The sequence below is a fragment of the Saccoglossus kowalevskii genome, chromosome 17, assembly GCF_978046115.1.
Source record: "Saccoglossus kowalevskii chromosome 17, keSacKowa6.1, whole genome shotgun sequence".
NCBI classification, from domain to species: domain Eukaryota; kingdom Metazoa; phylum Hemichordata; class Enteropneusta; family Harrimaniidae; genus Saccoglossus; species Saccoglossus kowalevskii.
In genome coordinates, this window is record NC_140657.1 from 18,079,689 (window position 1) to 18,098,305 (window position 18,617).

At 34.0% G+C, this 18,617-nt stretch overlaps 1 protein-coding gene across 2 annotated transcripts in view; it reads left to right on the plus strand.

The window, feature by feature from the left end:
- LOC100374680 (protein sidekick-1-like) overlaps nucleotides 1-18,617 on the plus strand; it is a 101,614-nt gene that overhangs the window by 3,580 nt on the left and 79,417 nt on the right. For both annotated transcript variants that reach the window (XM_085492194.1, XM_085492195.1), the window contains exons 2-6: nucleotides 6,926-7,062; nucleotides 13,691-13,972; nucleotides 14,463-14,774; nucleotides 15,773-16,057; nucleotides 17,377-17,538. In XM_085492194.1, coding sequence (XP_085348320.1) covers nucleotides 6,984-7,062; nucleotides 13,691-13,972; nucleotides 14,463-14,774; nucleotides 15,773-16,057; nucleotides 17,377-17,538 — 1,120 coding nt within the window. In that variant the 5' untranslated portion in view covers nucleotides 6,926-6,983. The remainder of the gene's footprint in view (nucleotides 1-6,925; nucleotides 7,063-13,690; nucleotides 13,973-14,462; nucleotides 14,775-15,772; nucleotides 16,058-17,376; nucleotides 17,539-18,617) is intronic.

Sequence of the window (18,617 nt, forward strand, 5' to 3'; positions counted from 1 at the left end):
ATGTACTACCAAGATTCCTATAGGTTACATATCATACCAAGATTCCCATAGGTTGCATATACTACCAAGATTCCCATAGGTTGCATATACTACCAAGATTCCCATAGGTTACATATACCACCAAGATTCCCATAGGTTACATATCATACCAAGATTCCCATAGGTTGCATATACTACCCAGATTCCCATAGGTTACATACACTACCAAGATTCCCATAGGTTACATGTACTACCAAGATTCTCATAGGTTACATATACTACCCAGATTCCAATAGGTTACATATACTACCATGATTCCCATAGGTTACATATACTACCATGGTTCCCATAGGTTACATATCATACCAAGATTCCAATAGGTTACATATCATACCAAGATTCCAATAGGTTGCATCTACTACCAAGATTCCTATAGGTTGCATCTACTACCAAGATTCCCATAAGTTACATATCATACCAAGATTCCAATAGGTTGCATATACTACCAAGATTCCCATAGGGTGTATATGCTACCAAGATTCCCATAGGTTACATATCATACCAAGATTCCAATAGGTTGCATCTACTACCAAGATTCCCATAGGTTACATATACTACCAAGATTCCAATAGGTTGCATATACTACCACGATTCCCATAGGGTGCATATGCTACCAAGATTCCCATAGGTTACATATATCAAGATTTCAATAGGTTGCATCTACTACTAAGATTCCCATAGGTTACATATACTACCAAGATTCCCATAGGTTACATATCATACCAAGATTCCAATAGGTTACATATCATACCAAGATTCCAATAGGTTGCATCTACTACCAAGATTCCTATAGGTTGCATCTACTACCAAGATTCCCATAGGTTACATATCATACCAAGATTCCAATAGGTTGCATATACTACCAAGATTCCCATAGGGTGCATATGCTACCAAGATTCCCATAGGTTACATATCATACCAAGATTCTAATAGGTTGCATCTACTACCAAGATTCCCATAGGTTACATATACTACCAACATTCCCATAGGTTACATATCATACCAAGATTCCAATAGGTTGCATCTACTACCAAGATTCTTATAGGTTGCACATACTACCAAGATTCCCATAGGTTGCATATGCTACCAAGATTCCCATAGGTTACATATACTACCAAGATTCCTATAGGTTGCATCTACCACCAAGATTCCCATAGGTTACATATACTACCAAGATTCCCATAGATTGCATCTACTACCAAGATTCCCATAGGTTACACATACTACCAAGATTCCCATAGGTTGCATCTACTACCAAGATTCCTATAGGTTGCATATACTACCAAGATTCCAATAGGTTACATCTACTAAGATTCCCATAGGTTGCATATGCTACCAAGATTCCCATAGGTTGCATATACTACCAAGATTCCCATAGGTTGCATATACTACCAAGAGTCCCATAGGTTGCATATACTACCAAGATTCCCATAGGTTGCATATACTACCAAGATTCCCACAGGGTGCATATGCTACCAAGATTCCCATAGGGTGCATATGCTACCAAGATTCCCATAGGGTGCATATGCTACCAAGATTCCCATAGGGTGCATATACTACCAAGATTCCCATAGGTTGCATATACTACCAAGATTCCCATACGTTGCATATGCTACCAAGATTCCCATAGGTTGCATATACTACCAAGATTCCCATAGGTTGCATATGCTACCAAGATTCCCATAGGGTGCATATGCTACCAAGATTCCCATAGGGTGCATATGCTACCAAGATTCCAATAGGTTGCATATACTACCAAGATTCCCATAGGTTGCATATACTACCAAGATTCCCATAGGTTGCATATGCTACCAAGATTCCCATAGGTTGCATATACTACCAAGATTCCCATAGGGTGCATATGCTACCAAGATTCCCATAGGGTGCATATGCTACCAAAATTCCCATAGGGTGCATATGCTACCAAGATTCCAATAGGTTTCATATACTACCAAGATTCCATAGGTTGCATATACTACCAAGATTCCCATAGGTTGCATATACTACCAAGAGTCCCATAGGTTGCATATACTACCAAGATTCCCATAGGTTGCATATACTACCAAGATTCCCATAGGCTGCATATGCTACCAAGATTCCCATAGGGTGCATATGCTACCAAGATTCCCATAGGGTGCATATGCTACCAATATTCCCATAGGGTGCATATGCTACCAAGATTCCCATAGGGTGCATATGCTACCAAGATTCCCATAGGGTGCATATGCTACCAAGATTCCAATAGGTTGCATATACTACCAAGATTCCCATAGGTTGCATATACTACCAAGATTCCCATAGGTTGCATATGCTACCAAGATTCCCATAGGTTGCATATACTACCAAGATTCCCATAGGTTGCATATACTACCAAGATTCCCATAGGTTGCATATGCTACCAAGATTCCCATAGGGTGCATATGCTACCAAGATTCCCATAGGGTGCATATGCTACCAAGATTCCAATAGGTTGCATATACTACCAAGATTCCCATAGGGTGCATATGCTACCAAGATTCCAATAGGTTGCATATACTACCAAGATTCCAATAGGTTGCATATACTACCAAGATTCCCATAGGTTGCATATACTACCAAGATTCCAATAGGTTGCATATACTACCAAGATTCCCATAGGTTGCATATACTACCAAGATTCCCATAGGTGCATATGCTACCAAGATTCCAATAGGTTGCATATACTACCAAGATTCCCATAGGTTGCATATACTACCAAGATTCCCATAGGTTGCATATGCTACCAAGATTCCCATAGGTTGCATATACTACCAAGATTCCCATAGGGTGCATATGCTACCAAGATTCCCATAGGGTGCATATGCTACCAAAATTCCCATAGGGTGCATATGCTACCAAGATTCCAATAGGTTTCATATACTACCAAGATTCCATAGGTTGCAGATGCTACCAAGATTCCCATAGGTTGCATATACTACCAAGATTCCCATAGGGTGCATAAGCTACCAAGATTCCCATAGGGTGCATATGCTACCAAAATTCCCATAGGGTGCATATGCTACCAAGATTCCAATAGGTTTCATATACTACCAAGATTCCATAGGTTGCATATGCTACCAAGATTCCCATAGGGTGCATATGCTACCAAGATTCCCATAGGGTGCATATGCTACCAAGATTCCCATAGGTTTCATATGCTACCAAGATTCCCATAGGTTACATATCATACCAAGATTCCCATAGGTTGCATATGCTACCAAGATTCCCATAGGGTGCATATGCTACCAAGATTCCCATAGGTTGCATATACTACCAAGATTCCCATAGGGTGCATATGCTACAAAGATTCCCATAGGGTGCATATGCTACCAAGATTCCCATAGGTTACATATCATACCAAGATTCCAATAGGTTGCATCTGCTTCCAAGATTCCCATAGGGTGCATATGCTACCAAGATTCCCATAGGGTGCATATGCTACCAAGATTCCCATAGGGTGCATATACTACCAAGATTCCCATAGGGTGCATATGCTACCAAGATTCCCATAGGGTGCATATGCTACCAAGATTCCCATAGGGTGCATATGCTACCAAGATTCCCATAGGGTGCATATACTACCAAGATTCCCATAGGGTGCATATGCTACCAAGATTCCCATAGGGTGCATATACTACCAAGATTCCCATAGGGTGCATATGCTACCAAGATTCCCATAGGGTGCATATGCTACCAAGATTCCCATAGGGTGCATATGCTACCAAGATTCCCATAGGGTGCATACATGTTGTTGTATGCTACCAAGATTCCCATTGGTTACATATGCAGCAAATGTTTCTATAGGTTCCTATTTATGAAATTAAAATTACATTTATATTGGTGCACATGTAAAAATTGTCTATATAAAACACTGTTCCTGATTACAGTATCATTCACCTTGGTATTGACACACAGAATTCACAGGCATTAATTTTGTTGTGAAATGTCCACAAAGTGGATATATTGTATAAATCTGATTGACACACTAATACTTACATAGTGAAGTTTATTAATTTATTAATTAATTAACTGTTTATTCAACTAAAGCTGGGAGCAATAACATTCACTCTGCACTGTCATAGTACATGTTTATTTCATTACAGCACCTAGAAAATAAATTCCAGATACATGTTCATCTGCAAAGTTTATATTTATACACACAAAATCTGTCTCTTGATAGTGAATAAAAATATAAAAATAAATTAATTATTTAAAATTCTTTTCTTTTTTTCTTTTCACGCATTTAATATCCTTTCGATGGTTGGATTAGCCGGATTTAAGCTGCTTTTTCTCTTGTTGTAATTAAATTCCAATTGCTTGGCAGGGTTGGGTATTGTTCCACCATCTGCCACTAAGTACAGGTTTATCTTGTACATCCATGACCGACACATATGCCAAAATATCTGTATTTGTTACCAAACGGCGCTGAATTTGATAGTGGATGTAATTGGTTACTTTAGCTCTCAGGCTTATTCTTAGCCTGTCAGATCAATAAAAAATAAATTATCAAAAATCTGCAGTGTCCAAACAATTTAACTTCTAGCTTTGAAACCAAATGAAAATTTAAAGGCTGGGATTTTTGGGGTAATTTTATGGACTTTTTGAATTTTCCGAGACTGAAGGATGTGGATTTTTGTAGAAAAGTTACACATTCAGGCAGCGTACATGTATTTACAAAGTACCGATACAGACATGTAGATGTCAATCTAATCTTTTCTTAGCGACTGACAGGCACCTGTAGTGACCCGTGATGATATTGATCTATATGATTGACATGTGTGCATTAATTCCCCAACATGTCGCAAATCACTCACATTGTTGTGTATTATTATTGTTCTAAATATCTTAGCTATAAGCTTCTATGATAATTGGCCATTGTTGAATATTGTACGAGTTGTCATTAATATTCTGTCATTGTCACTATCAGTTATGGAATTCAACTAGTGTTCTCTCTAGAAATTAGACTTGTATACAATCCCCTATTTATTTGTTGTTGTTTTCTCAATAAAATAAAAGGTTGTGGGAGTGTAAAAAAAGTCGGATTACCTGACTTTTGTGGTCACTCGGCATTCGCCATTTATATTCCCACAACATTTTATTTTATTGAGAAAACAACTACAAATAAACAGGGGACTGTATGCAAGTCTATCCATAAATTTAAACCACTGTGATGGTATACATTTAAATACCAATTTGCATACACATGCATATTATTTGCATAATTACTTTAAACAAACATTCTCAATTACACAACTTTTTCTTTGTCGAGCGGAGCTTGTCATATGATTGTCCGTCGTCGTCGTTGTTTTACTTTTTTGACTTCTTCTTGAAAACTACAAGCCTGAATGCTTTGATACTTGGTGTATATGTACCTTGGGTAGACCTCTCTTAGATTTGTTCATTTCATGATGATATCTTTAATTCTCTAATTTTGGTGAATATTTTTGTCATTTTTGGAGACATTTCGACTTCTTGTCAAAAGCCACAAGTCTGATTGCTTTGATATTACATATATAGGTACTACAAATGGACCTCTCTCAGATTTGTTAATTTTGTATTGATATCTTTAATTCTCTAATTTTGGTGAATATTTTTGTCATTTTTGGTAAAACAGTGATATTTTGACTTCTTGTTAAAAACCGCAAGTCCAATTGCTTTGATATTACATATATAGGTACTACATGTGGACCTCTCTCAGATTTGTTCATTTTGTAATGATATCTTTAATTCTCTAATTTTGGTGAATATTTTTGTAATTTTTGGTAAAAAGTAATATTTTCGACTTCTTGTTAAAAAACGCAAGTCCAATTGCTTTGATTTTGCATAGATAGGTACTACATCTGGACCTCTCTCAGATTTATTCATTTTGTTATGATATCTTTAATTCTCTAATTTTGGTGAATATTTGTGTCATTTTTGGTAAAAAATGATATTTTCGATTTCTTGTTAAAAACCGCAAGTCCAATTGCTTTGATACTACATATATAGGTACTACATGTGGACCTCTTTCAGATTCGTTCATTTCACGATGATATCTTCAATTCTCTAATTTTGATGAATATTTTTGTAATTTTTGGTAAAAAGTGATATTTTCGAGTCCCATTGCTTTGATACTCTACATATTGTTCATTTCTAATAATATCTTCTGTTTTTTAATTGAAATGTGCATTGCTATCAGCGGAGCTTTCTCAGCCGACAGGCTACTTGTTTTAAAAGTTAGCAATAGGTGGAAACAATGCACTGTGGCAGTCACGACAATGACTATGGTCAGACCAGTGTCGCGATAAAACAAAGCAGTGTGGTGGTACAACCACTATGTTCGTATCCTAAGGAATACTCTCATTGTACATTTCATGCTTACCAGAATGTTTAAATGCTGTGTAAAATGTATTTAAAATATTCATGTTCTATTCCATAAAGAGAAAATATTATACACATACATCCTAACTGTATATTTGGCATTTCCATAGTTACGCAGAATGAAAACAGCCTTACATTTTAAATCAATTGATACTGGTTTGAAACTAAATTTACACAATGCTGTATTTTTGTGTGAAATTAATATTTTTGTAAATATTTATTAAAATAAGTCATAATAAATATTCAAATAGTACCATAATATTGTAAAACATCGTGACCCAGTTTATAGTTGTGAAGAAATTTCAAAATCCTCCTATTATAATATTTAATTCATAACATTTGTGACTAATCGGCAATTAGCTGTACCCTATACAACTGTAGTAGCTATACAGAGATGTTTATATCCGTTCTATGTAAATGGGTCCCACAGCTGGTAACATTTTGACAAAAAATAATCAGGAAGCGAGAAATTAAATATTAATATTTCCTTTTTTGTTATTTTTTTCAGGAGACTGGATTAACTAGCGATTGGAACCAAAGATGCGTGTATATTTACTTTTGAGATAATGGAAGCAGTATGCAAATTTCTACCGGTGGCGGTATTCATCCTGAATTGTGTTATCATAGAATTAGAATGTGCTATTGGTAGGTATATGACCAACCTTTGTGTTAACTCTCCTTTGAATACCAGTTTTATTCCTGAATTTTGGTGCACCATTTTTCATATTTTTTATGTATTTTTCTAAAATTTTTCGTAAAAATTGGCGTAAATTCCCATTTATTTTAGTTGATTTTTAAACAATACAAAAAAATGCTACTGGATTATTTTGTGAAAGGTGAGGAGAAAAAGTGACTGGAATTATTTAAAAAAAATTGCCCTGCTTGTTTTAACTGTACCACAATATAAAATACATGTATATAAACTAGCAGTATTTTATCTACATCATTTGCGGGGTTACCTTATATGGAAAATATTTCCATCAAGTTTTCTCCTTTATTCAAACACCATATTCTAGTATTCAAATTAATAATCAAGTTTTTCAGAGTCCCAAATTGATCTGTGTGTGGTATATTGAAAGTATAATTATTACACACCTGGCATTTTGCCCAATCACCATGGTAACATATACTATAACATATAGTTTAGCCTACTACTATGTGTTTGCATGGTGGTTTATAATTGTAATGAATCAATAAATAAATTGTTTATTACTCACACATTCTGTTTTTAAACTATGTATAATAAAAGTATACTTGTTTGCTATAGGTTATTTATTTAATAATTGTGAATAATGTTTTATACCCTTGTAAAATGTGAGTAATGACTACTCTAATGTGGTTTATTTTAACTGGTTAATCAAGTATATGCTAAAATGCTAACATTGTAAATAAAGACATTAATTTGAATATATATCTGCCACATTCTGATTACAGTATATGCTATATTGAAATGTAGTATGCTAGCACATGCTTTTACAAAAATAACAGAGGTGTGTTTCTGGTCAAAATCATATTATAATAATCCAGCATAAAGTAAATAACATTTTAGGCATTTCATGTGCATTTCTATTGGTGGCTTGCTTCCAGTAGAGCAAACTTACATGGTAATGTTTTTATAAAATTCCAGTAGCATAAAATACATTTGATAGTAGGTAAGTATGTCAAAACTTATACTTAGTACGATTCCTACATTTGTGTTTTTGATGCGTGGAGTTTATGTTTATCAATTTTTGCCTAGCCGATAATATTTGCTTTCATTATTTTGCATGCATAGTTATTTTCATTTATTTCAATTGCTTCTGGCAATGGCGAGCAGCAATAACAATTACTACTCATGTTTTAACGAATCATTTATTTCACAAAGGTCGTGAACTTACATCCTAATCCATTGCATGTGTTGTATTAATAGACCTTTCATGCAAATAAATTTCATGACCACATTAATGGAGAGAGTTATATGACTTGTTTTTTTGGGGGGGGGCAGGGGCGGGGGCACAATTTTATCATATGAGTGCATTCTCAATGTGTTTTCAAGTTCATCAACTCATTTACATAAATCAGCATCATATTTTATATACTTAAGTGTATTTTTATGCTTACTATAAAACTACTGATTATGAGCAAAAAATACCGAAAAAAATTCTAAGGAACTGTGAATGATGGAGAGAACATAATTGTTTCTGTATCTAATAAAAAAGCTTAGAAATCGTTTGTTATTATTAAAAGACACTGCAGTGGTCAAACTGCTTTGTAAACCAATTCTATCATAGGAATGGCTCCACCTTGTTATATTTAGGCGATATGTGGGATAAACCATGAAGGAAGTATTCTGTCACATAATAATACAAAACAGAGTGTAATGATTTTAAGTTTCTTAGTGTAAATCTATGACGCTAGATATCAGTGTTGTATTTCATTCAGAATTGCCTGTGAGCGATTAAGTTCATATGTAAATCACCAAATTGAATATTAAGTAGTAACTAATATGCTTCGTGTTTGAATGTTAATTAATTAATGTTAATTAATTTGTACGGGTGTATGTATCGCTTTGGGGGAATCGGTTTTGCCAGAAATGTTGGTGTGAAATTAATTGCAGTCTAGGGATTCTGGTACATACATGTACATGAATTGTCAATACATTGTCTCTTAATTGGTTGTCAAGGTAACCATGGTTTATAAGATTGAATGTATTACCTGCGTTTTACACAACGTTTTACTGTGGTGTAGATGGCTCTGCTGGGGTTGAACTGCTATTGAACAACTGGTAACCCATAATATTTACAGCCTGTGTCGCTAGTCAATCATTGAATAGAATTTAAAAAAAGAGAAATATAATCTTTATTTGGATATATTACACTTTTAATAATGAAATTGTTATCCCCAGAAAGCTCATGTTTCTGAATGCTGAAATGAAACCCAGTGAAATTTTCGTCACTTCAAAGTGAGAATTTTTCTGATTTGTGAAATTCACAAAAATTGATTTCCTTTAAAATTTGAGTTTTTATAGTAGAGAGTTTTATATCTTTCAAAATGTTGATTATTGTGTTTTTAAATGTTGATTGTACCTTTCAAAATGTTGATTATTATTTTTGAAATCTTGAATGAACCTTTCAAAATGTTGATAATTATGTTTTAAAATGTTGATTGAACCTTTCAAAATGTTGATTATTGTTTTAATATGGTGATCAAATATTTCAAAATGTTGATTATTGTTTTAAAATGTTGATCAAATCTTTCAAATTGTTGATAATTATGTTTTGAATGGTTGATCTAATCTTTCAAAATGTTGATAATTGTTTTGAAAAGGTTGATAAAATCTTTCAAAATGTTAATTATTATGTTCAACAATATTCACCAAAGTTTTGAAATGTTGATCATAATTATTATCCAACAAATCGCCATATGACTGTCTACAAAATGTACCAAAATGTTGTAAAACAGACTTAGAAATTAATCCTGAATGTACATGCATGTAACAGATCATCATGTCTACCTGCCTGCATGGCTGTGTGAATTTCAGACACAAAGTTGTCTTTGCTATCGTTGGATTATCCCTGCTATATTTATGTTTATGTAACAACTACCATCTGCTGTTCCATAGATGATTGACGATGGACATTTTCATGAATAGATGTAAAAATCTACAACCATCATTTATCATTGTGTCTATAATTACTACTGTCGATTTCATATCATGCATATTTTGGATAAGGACTACGACTGGTGTCTATATGTATTGAGTAAGACAAAAATGTAGGTTTCATTTACTTTGCCCTGCAGCAGTCACAGCTTTTTATTTTGCTTTTCTGTGAAAGGACTGCTGAGTTTAATAAATATGACAAAACTGTTGTAGAGGGGGCTAGAATAAGTTGCTGTAAAACTATTTATTTTTACTGGCAGTTACTTTCACTAATTTGTTGCTTTGAGCAATTTCACTGGGTTTTAATTTCACACATTTGGCAGGGATATTTTTATAGTTCTAATACCAATCAGTGAAAATAGCGACGTTAAAACCCAGTTAATAATCAATGCTTTTACAGTACTCATGAAATAACTGAAACAGACATCACTAAGATTTCAGCAAAATGTTTTGTGTTCCACTGCAGTGTAAACACTGTATGGGTAATGATACACATACCTTGAAACTTGCCACACCTTGTGAGGTAGCATGTGTTACCAGTACACTGGGTGTAATATTACCATCATCCTGTAAAACTAGAATCACAATAACTGTGATAGGAATCTGATCTAGGAAAAGTGAACGTGAAGGTCATAGATGCGCTTGCTTTAAACGTTCACACATTGTTGAAATAAATCACAGTCCCTCCATAATATTATATATTTTAATAGAGAGACTGTGACTGAATATAGTAATAATTTGTCTGCAAACATTCTGTTGACTCAATGTCTGCCTGATGCTAATATAGTGCATAATATATTCTGTGGTGAAATGCACTGTACATATACACACTGTATATGGTCTATTTGTCTACATAGTTTAATCACAATAAGTTATATTTTAATAATATTGTCTCTAGTAAATGCAATGTATGGTTTTATGTGTGCTTATATTAACACATTGTTGATTGAAATCCTCCACGAACAGCTGATATGAATGGGTTTGCAGGCGTGTGTAACTGTTTGAGCAAATATAGTATATTAATTAACACTTACATTTTAAATTTCTAAAAATAGTCCAAAATGACAACATTTGAACATTCAGCACACAAAAACTAATTTTTTACATCAGCATACTTGTACTGTATAGAATATGGCGATTACGCCATATCTTTTTTATCGTCATCATGTTGCAAATATTTATGAAGGATTTGGTTCAAAATAAATTTATCTCGGATACACTGTTGCTATGATACAACTAGACAAACAATAAAAATAATAAAGCTAATACTTTAATCTATATAACAGTACTTTCAGTGTCATCATGGCCTTTGACCTTCTGTCTCAATATCTATACTGTCGCTATGTTGGCAGAGTCTAACAATGGGGTGTCTGTGACATCACGTTTAGTCAGCAGGTCAGTTATGCTCAACTAAACACTTTGTTTTATAGGGAAATTCCATTCTACAACTATAGACAACAGACTAATTTTTTTTCTAAGGTATCATCTTGTTATATACTATCAATCAATTATGAAATACGGTACACATGCCTTATGTCCCAATTATTGATTGTTATACATCTAGTCTAAAGTATGAACAACCCACAGACTTCATTGGTCAGTCCCTTCTAAATATCATACTCTGTCCTCTCAATATTAATATAAAAATGCTTTCTAGTGCAGTTGTATAATAATTAGTCTCAAAAATTAATTTGCTTCTGGTCTTCAGATGTTTAAAAAAATGGCACGGTAAAACACCATTTTTTTTTATAATCTTGTTTCATTTTTTTCATTCCGGTAATATGCAGGGTGACATCTTTTTTTTTGTGCATGTTTTTGTTTTGTTGAATTGGATGATAACCCAATCTAGTTTTCACCATTTCAATGTGTACACGACATGGTTCATCAGAACAACAGTTCATTTGAGTCAACCCTGGAACTCGTGTACAATAAGATCTTCATCACATGAATCATGAAAGTTGCCTTCTCGTATGAATTATCAGAATTACACTATTGCGTTCAAATGTACCTACAAGCAAAAAAAAAAACTCTGTAATGATAAACTGTGACTGCATATTCAGTCTCTCAATTCCTCCCCTCTCAATTCCTCCCCTCTCATCTGGTAACTGTATATTATCACTGACTTGTCAATCAATCGGTTGTAAAATAGTGCATCATAGATGTATTACATAATTCTTTCTGATATCAGATTTCTATTCTTTCACTGTGTGCGTGTGTGTAATCTGTACACATTTTGTGTTCTGTGTTTCTTTTAACGCTTTATTAAGTGATTTAGCTGAATATTATTACACAGCTGGCAGCAAAAACAATTATTACAATGTGTACGTCACTTTGAATGACGTTCTTTACAGTTTAGCGTACGACTGAAATAGAATCATGTCAGAGAATGCTTATGCAGGCATGAATATTTTTCGCTATCATTTTACGCTGTTATATCTCAATACATTATAACTATACAAGCAGGAAAAGATGTGTACCGGTAATACCGGAATAAGGTTAACAGAAAATATCGCAAAGTATGCACTCAGGCAGTTTCGGATCACATCGACCTCTGTTTTGCGATATTCTCAAAATAACCTTATATTGTCTTTACTAACACTGTAAAGGTAATATGAGGTTATTTCAATAATATCTCAAGTATGCATGAAGGCAGTATAGTGATCATTGCATAGCAGAGGTCGATGTGATCCTAAACTGCCTGAGTGCATACTTTGCGATATTCTCTAAACTATCTCCTATTATCATTACAGTGTTCATAAAGCATGGTTTATGTCACAGTCATCAAACTATTGATTGATATGTTTACAAATCTAATTAAGTTATTTGCCAAATGAGCACCAGTCCTGCATTAATGTGCCGACATACCATTATGCTAAGTGAAAATATGGTTCTACCATATTTGTTGTATTAAAGTACAGGTACTCACGTAAATGACTTGTTAAAAAAAAATTTGCATAAATGGTTTGGTGTACGAAACAAATTTTTTGGCTTGTTTGTACCTCTTTTAAAAATGTGTTTCTATTAAAGTAAAATATGTATTGTCACCTGAAAAAAAAAATTGATTTTTTGAAATATAAAAAAAAGATTCTTAAAACTACATCATGGGGGCGCTATACAGTATTGTACAGTCACACTATTGTGTTCGTTTTGACAACCACTCCTTGTATGTAAATATTCATGGGCTTTGTGATCAACATAGCTATTTTTGAAATATTTTGCATAAATTAGACAACTTTCTGATAATGCCATTTACATATAGATGCCCTTGGATTAAACCGACTATAAACCACTTATGTACATGTACAAACAAATCTAATTTTTGACTCCCATGTGCGAAGCACAAAAGGGAGTCTTTGCAGTTACCCTGTCTGTATGTCTGTATGTATGTATGTCACTTTTTTTGTTCCACTGTTCTCAAGAACCACTAATCAAATTTTGATGAATATTTTTGTCATTTTTGGTAAAAAGTGATATTTTCAATTATTGCTTTGATACTATACATATTTTTCATTTTCTAATGATATTTTCAGTTCTTTAATTTCTAAACTTATTTTGATTTTTACTTGAATTGTAGGAAGAAACAAAGTGATAAGATATTTTGCTAATAAAAAAAATTCTGTATTTTTTTTTCAGTTTTCACTCATGTAGCGAGTGATACCATTGTTGTGCAAGGAAAGTCTTTAACGTTGCCTTGTTCTGCTGTAAACACTGGTAGCCATGGTGATATCCAGAGACAGTGGACCCGGGATGGTGTCCCTGTCACCATCGGCTCACGGATACATCTCTTCCAGAACGGTTCATTGTACATTTCGCAGACGCTCCCTGGTGACGAGGGGGAGTATGTGTGCATCGCTAGTATTATAGGGCAACAGGGGAGCAATGTAGAAACGATACCAGCTAATGTCTATTTCGCTTGTAAGTATATCTGCAGTCTTCACTTTAATATCACTATAGCATATAATAGAAATAATATTACATCTTGGTTACATTTTCTACTGCGCGCTCATACTGGTAGAAGGATTCACTCGAGGCAAGCATGTTTACTAAATAAGTCAGCCTACCTACACGTGAGCTCACTAGCACTTTGGTAGCACCCCTATCATCATGCAAAGAACCTCCTGTACTTTGTGCACATGCTCATAGTTATTCATGATGCATTTTTCAGTCTGTTTGAACTTCACTATATAAACCAGCCTTACTTGTGCCCCATCCTTATGATTAAACCACCAAACGCACAGTCTAACAGAAAATGTTATTTCTGTATCTCATGGTATATATCAATTTTAACATCAATATACATGCATAAGCCATTCTAATAGAATTTGACTATGTTCTATTCAAAATGAGTAATGTGAATAATGTTATTATTATTATGAATAATTGTTATTATTATTAATTCTCACAGTTATAGACCCCGTATTTTACCATCCCGCATCGCAGACAGTGACAGATGGAGAACAGTACACACACTTGCAATGTGTCAGCGGTGATAGCAGACCTCCAGTTGAAATCAACTGGGAAAAAGATGGTGTTCCTTTTACGGAAGGTACTTCCTACCAAACTATTTTTGGTAATGTTGAATCTATCAAGCAGTCGGGTACTTTACAGATAAATAACATCCGTGAAGAGCTCGCCGGACATTTTCGGTGTGTGACGGTGAACCCCTTACTCCGGGATCAGCCAGAGTATAGTAACTATGCAACGTTAACCGTGAATCGTAAGTACATTTGTTATTCTTACATAATAAGTCTGATTTATACAAAACATGATTTGTAGATTTTGTTTTTCTAATCAATCGTCTATACTAATAGTACCTTCTAATGAATTTAGAAGTTTCTCCTAAAATAAGCTTGCTAATGCTGAGGAGGGAAAGCAGCAACTAATTGTAATTGTCAAAAGCTCTCTGATTGGTGTGTGTGTGTAAATGGAAAAAGACAACTGTCTCACCAAACCAGTTTTCAATTTGAATGACACTGATTTGAATACGAATGAAATGTACTGTAAAATATTTTTTTTCCGCTTGGAATTAATTTTCACTGAAGGAATGATTCAGTGAAAATAAAATCCAGCGAATATATCTTTTTTCCTATATTTTACATTCAACTCATCAGAAATCAGTGAAAATAAATTCCATACAAAACGCCCAAAAAATATTTTCAGCGAAAATTAATTCCAACTAAAATAAAGTTCACAGTATACTGTAGAATACTTTATTTTCGCTTGGAATTTATTTTTGCTATTTTCGCTGAAGGAATGATTCAATGAAAATAAAATCCAGCGAATGTACCTTTTTTCCTATATTTTACATTCAACTCATCAGAAATCAGTAAAAATAAATTCCATACAAAACGCCAAAAAAATATTTTCAGCGAAAATTAATTCCAGCTAAAATGAAGTATTTCACAGTATAAGTATATTTATAAGGACAAACATTGATTTATTGTCTACAGTGTCTATTTTGTTTGTAAATGTTATGTTTTTTATGACAACTTTAAATAATTGTTGTTATTGTTTCACAGGTTTTTCCTAACTTCTGTTGAATAATCTCTGTTAGCGTTTATTATACTTATTAAAGTTGTATTTTCATAATAATATGTGTAATAGTAATAATGTGAATCGAGCAGTTACTCAAAATATAAAGGGCTTTCAACTAAGTTTTAATATTACATACTCCTTCCAATGTTATTTCTTAGATGGTTGTTATTCTTTTTACAGCGCGAGAAGGCCCTCCTTATGTCGTCTTATCACCGAGTAACATTACAGTCGGTGTGGGCAGCCCAGCTAGTATGGAGTGTCAGATAATAGGAACCCCTACCCCCACCATATCATGGATTAAACTGGGTGAAATTGGAGCAATAATAAACTCACCAGCTCGATATGTCCAGGATAATACCTTGTATATTACTAGTGTAGACGATGGGGATGCAGGTGTTTATATATGTACGGGTTCCAATTCAGAAGGGTCTATCTCCGCTGATCCAGCTTACCTGATTGTTGCAAGTAAGTACCTTTAGGCAACTGTGTAAGCTGTATTAATAGTGCATGAGCTTACATGTCAGAGGTATGTTGTCTGCAGCACCGTCCCTCAACACGGTGTCTGCGGTCAAAATATTAAAGTCATATTTGTTAATGATTCATCATACAATACCATATTTCCATTTCAATGATGACGCAACTAATTTAACAATTTTATTTTCTCCCAAATAGTAATATTTTCCTCAATCTGTCACACAGTGAACTAAAATTATTGTTTGAATTTGCATAAAATTATCATTTTCATTTTTCGAGAAGGCTGCTCAGATTTTTTTAGTACCCTGAGCGTTAATTCGGACAAGTACGTAGTGATCGAGCACATGTACTTGTTGTCAAAATAAGTCTTATTTTAATATAAACTCACCACTCACAACAAATGCAATTTAAGTTCATGTTCAGTTCTTTTGAAGATATGCTTCATATGGTATTATGAAAATTGTTATTGGATACCCAATATTTTTATAAGCAAACATTGAGAAATAAAATTTATAAACAATTGCTGAAAATATCAACACGTATTGATGAGAAATGTTTGTATTCTGAAGTGCATTGATGTTGAATGCTTAGTTGGGTCTTGAAATACTTCATTGGTAGTTATTTTTCTCATGGTAACTCAGAGGTTGGGTATTTTTTGTTCGATGCGAGATCCTGTATATTCCTTGAAAAGCATGGATCGAATATCTGCTTCAAAAATTGAATGATTTGTTTTCGAACTTGAATTTCTTTTTTTTTATAGCTCAATGTCGAAAGCCATACTTTTTGAAAAAAATATGGCATTGAGATTCACATACTTTAATCAAAATTGACCATCGTCATATAGCACATTATAAAACCTGGAATGATCCCAAAAATATATTTTAGCATTTTTCAAATCTCATGCGATGTTTTGATATGACTATGGCTCCATGACTTTTGTATCTCTTGTTTTTATGTTTGATTTCACGCATAATACTGGCAGTAAATGAGAAACAATCCAATTTATTTTCATCTTGGTTGTTTTCAGTTTCTGTTTGATGATTTATATGAGATATACTGCAAATATTGTGTAACTGAATAAAATTCAGTCTTTCTTAACGTATGCATACAAAAGTGTTATATTTTGGTTATCCGGCACTGCATGGAAACACGTAGATGTGCTGGAGAATATTTGGACGTGATGTGTTTAGTGTTGATAATAATACTTTTTAACTTGTAATTGACGACATGCAGACAGATGATTGGAATGATCTCTTTGTTCATCTAATATATCGTTGTTCTTGCTAATGTCTACTGTCTTTTTTTTCCAGGTATGGGTACGTCATTTTTACAGCAACCATCAGACACTTTAGCTGTGTTAGGTACTGCGGTTACATTGATTTGTCGTCCTCCTGTAAGCAATCCACCCTCTGTTGTCACATGGTACAAAGACAATGCAATAATACGGGAGTCATCACAGAAAATAATATCAGGTAATTAGTATTAATTATTTATTTGGATGATTGATTGATATACTTTAGATTGATAGGTTGGTTGGATGATTGATTGATTGATAAATTATTAAATAATTAATTTTAGTTCTGCTGTTGACAGAGTTGATTGGAGCCTATTGTATTACCAATTGTCTGCTGTCGTCTGTTGTCAACATCAAAGTTTCATTTTTGATTTATTTTTAAAAACAACTACTCAATTTGCTTTATTATCTTAAATGTTCCGTAGATACCTTGGGTTTTATCGCTGACAGATTTGTTATTTTGTAATCAATTCTCTAATTTTGATGAATATTTTTGTCATTTTGGGGAAAAAAATGTGTTCATATAAATGATAAGTACATTTTTTTGTATCTCTCAGATATGCTCATTTGGTTTAATATAATTTTAATGGATCTTTTTGTAATTTTTGGTAAAACGTGATATTTTTTTATACTGTTTAACGCACTAGAAATGACACAAGAGACTGATATGCGAGAAAAAGTAGGGGGATCGAGAGCCTCAGCGTACAAGCGTCTTAGCCGTCTATTCCATGATATTGGTCGCCTTTGACCAACATCATGGCAAGGACGACGTGGTACTTGAGTGAGGGCGCCACCTAAGGGTACTCTGTGTGTAGGCGTCATTGAGGCCTATGTCCCGCGGCGAGTTGTAACTTTCAACTCATCTCGGGGCAAGTGCGACGTGTTGCCCAAACAGAGTATGGATTCCCTGTGTGACAATCCACCCCCCCCTAGCTGTATTTATTGATAAATAACCAAAACATGAAAAAAGTACAGAGGAAAAAAAACAAAATAAAGAAGCAGACTGTATTGATGGGAGGGTGGGAGGTAACTTGAACGATGCTCACTGTATGAAAACAGGAACTGAATGATGAGATGAGAGTAGCCAAGACTAAGGGACGCCGTGGATGCACTAACGTGATTGGCTAAGATGGCAAAATGTAAACACATGATGGTTCATGGGATACTAACTAAAATAGCACAAACTGGGGAGTGATCTATAAAGTAAATACGAGTTACATAATCAAGGGTGGAAGTGAGCTAGCTGACTGATAAAAG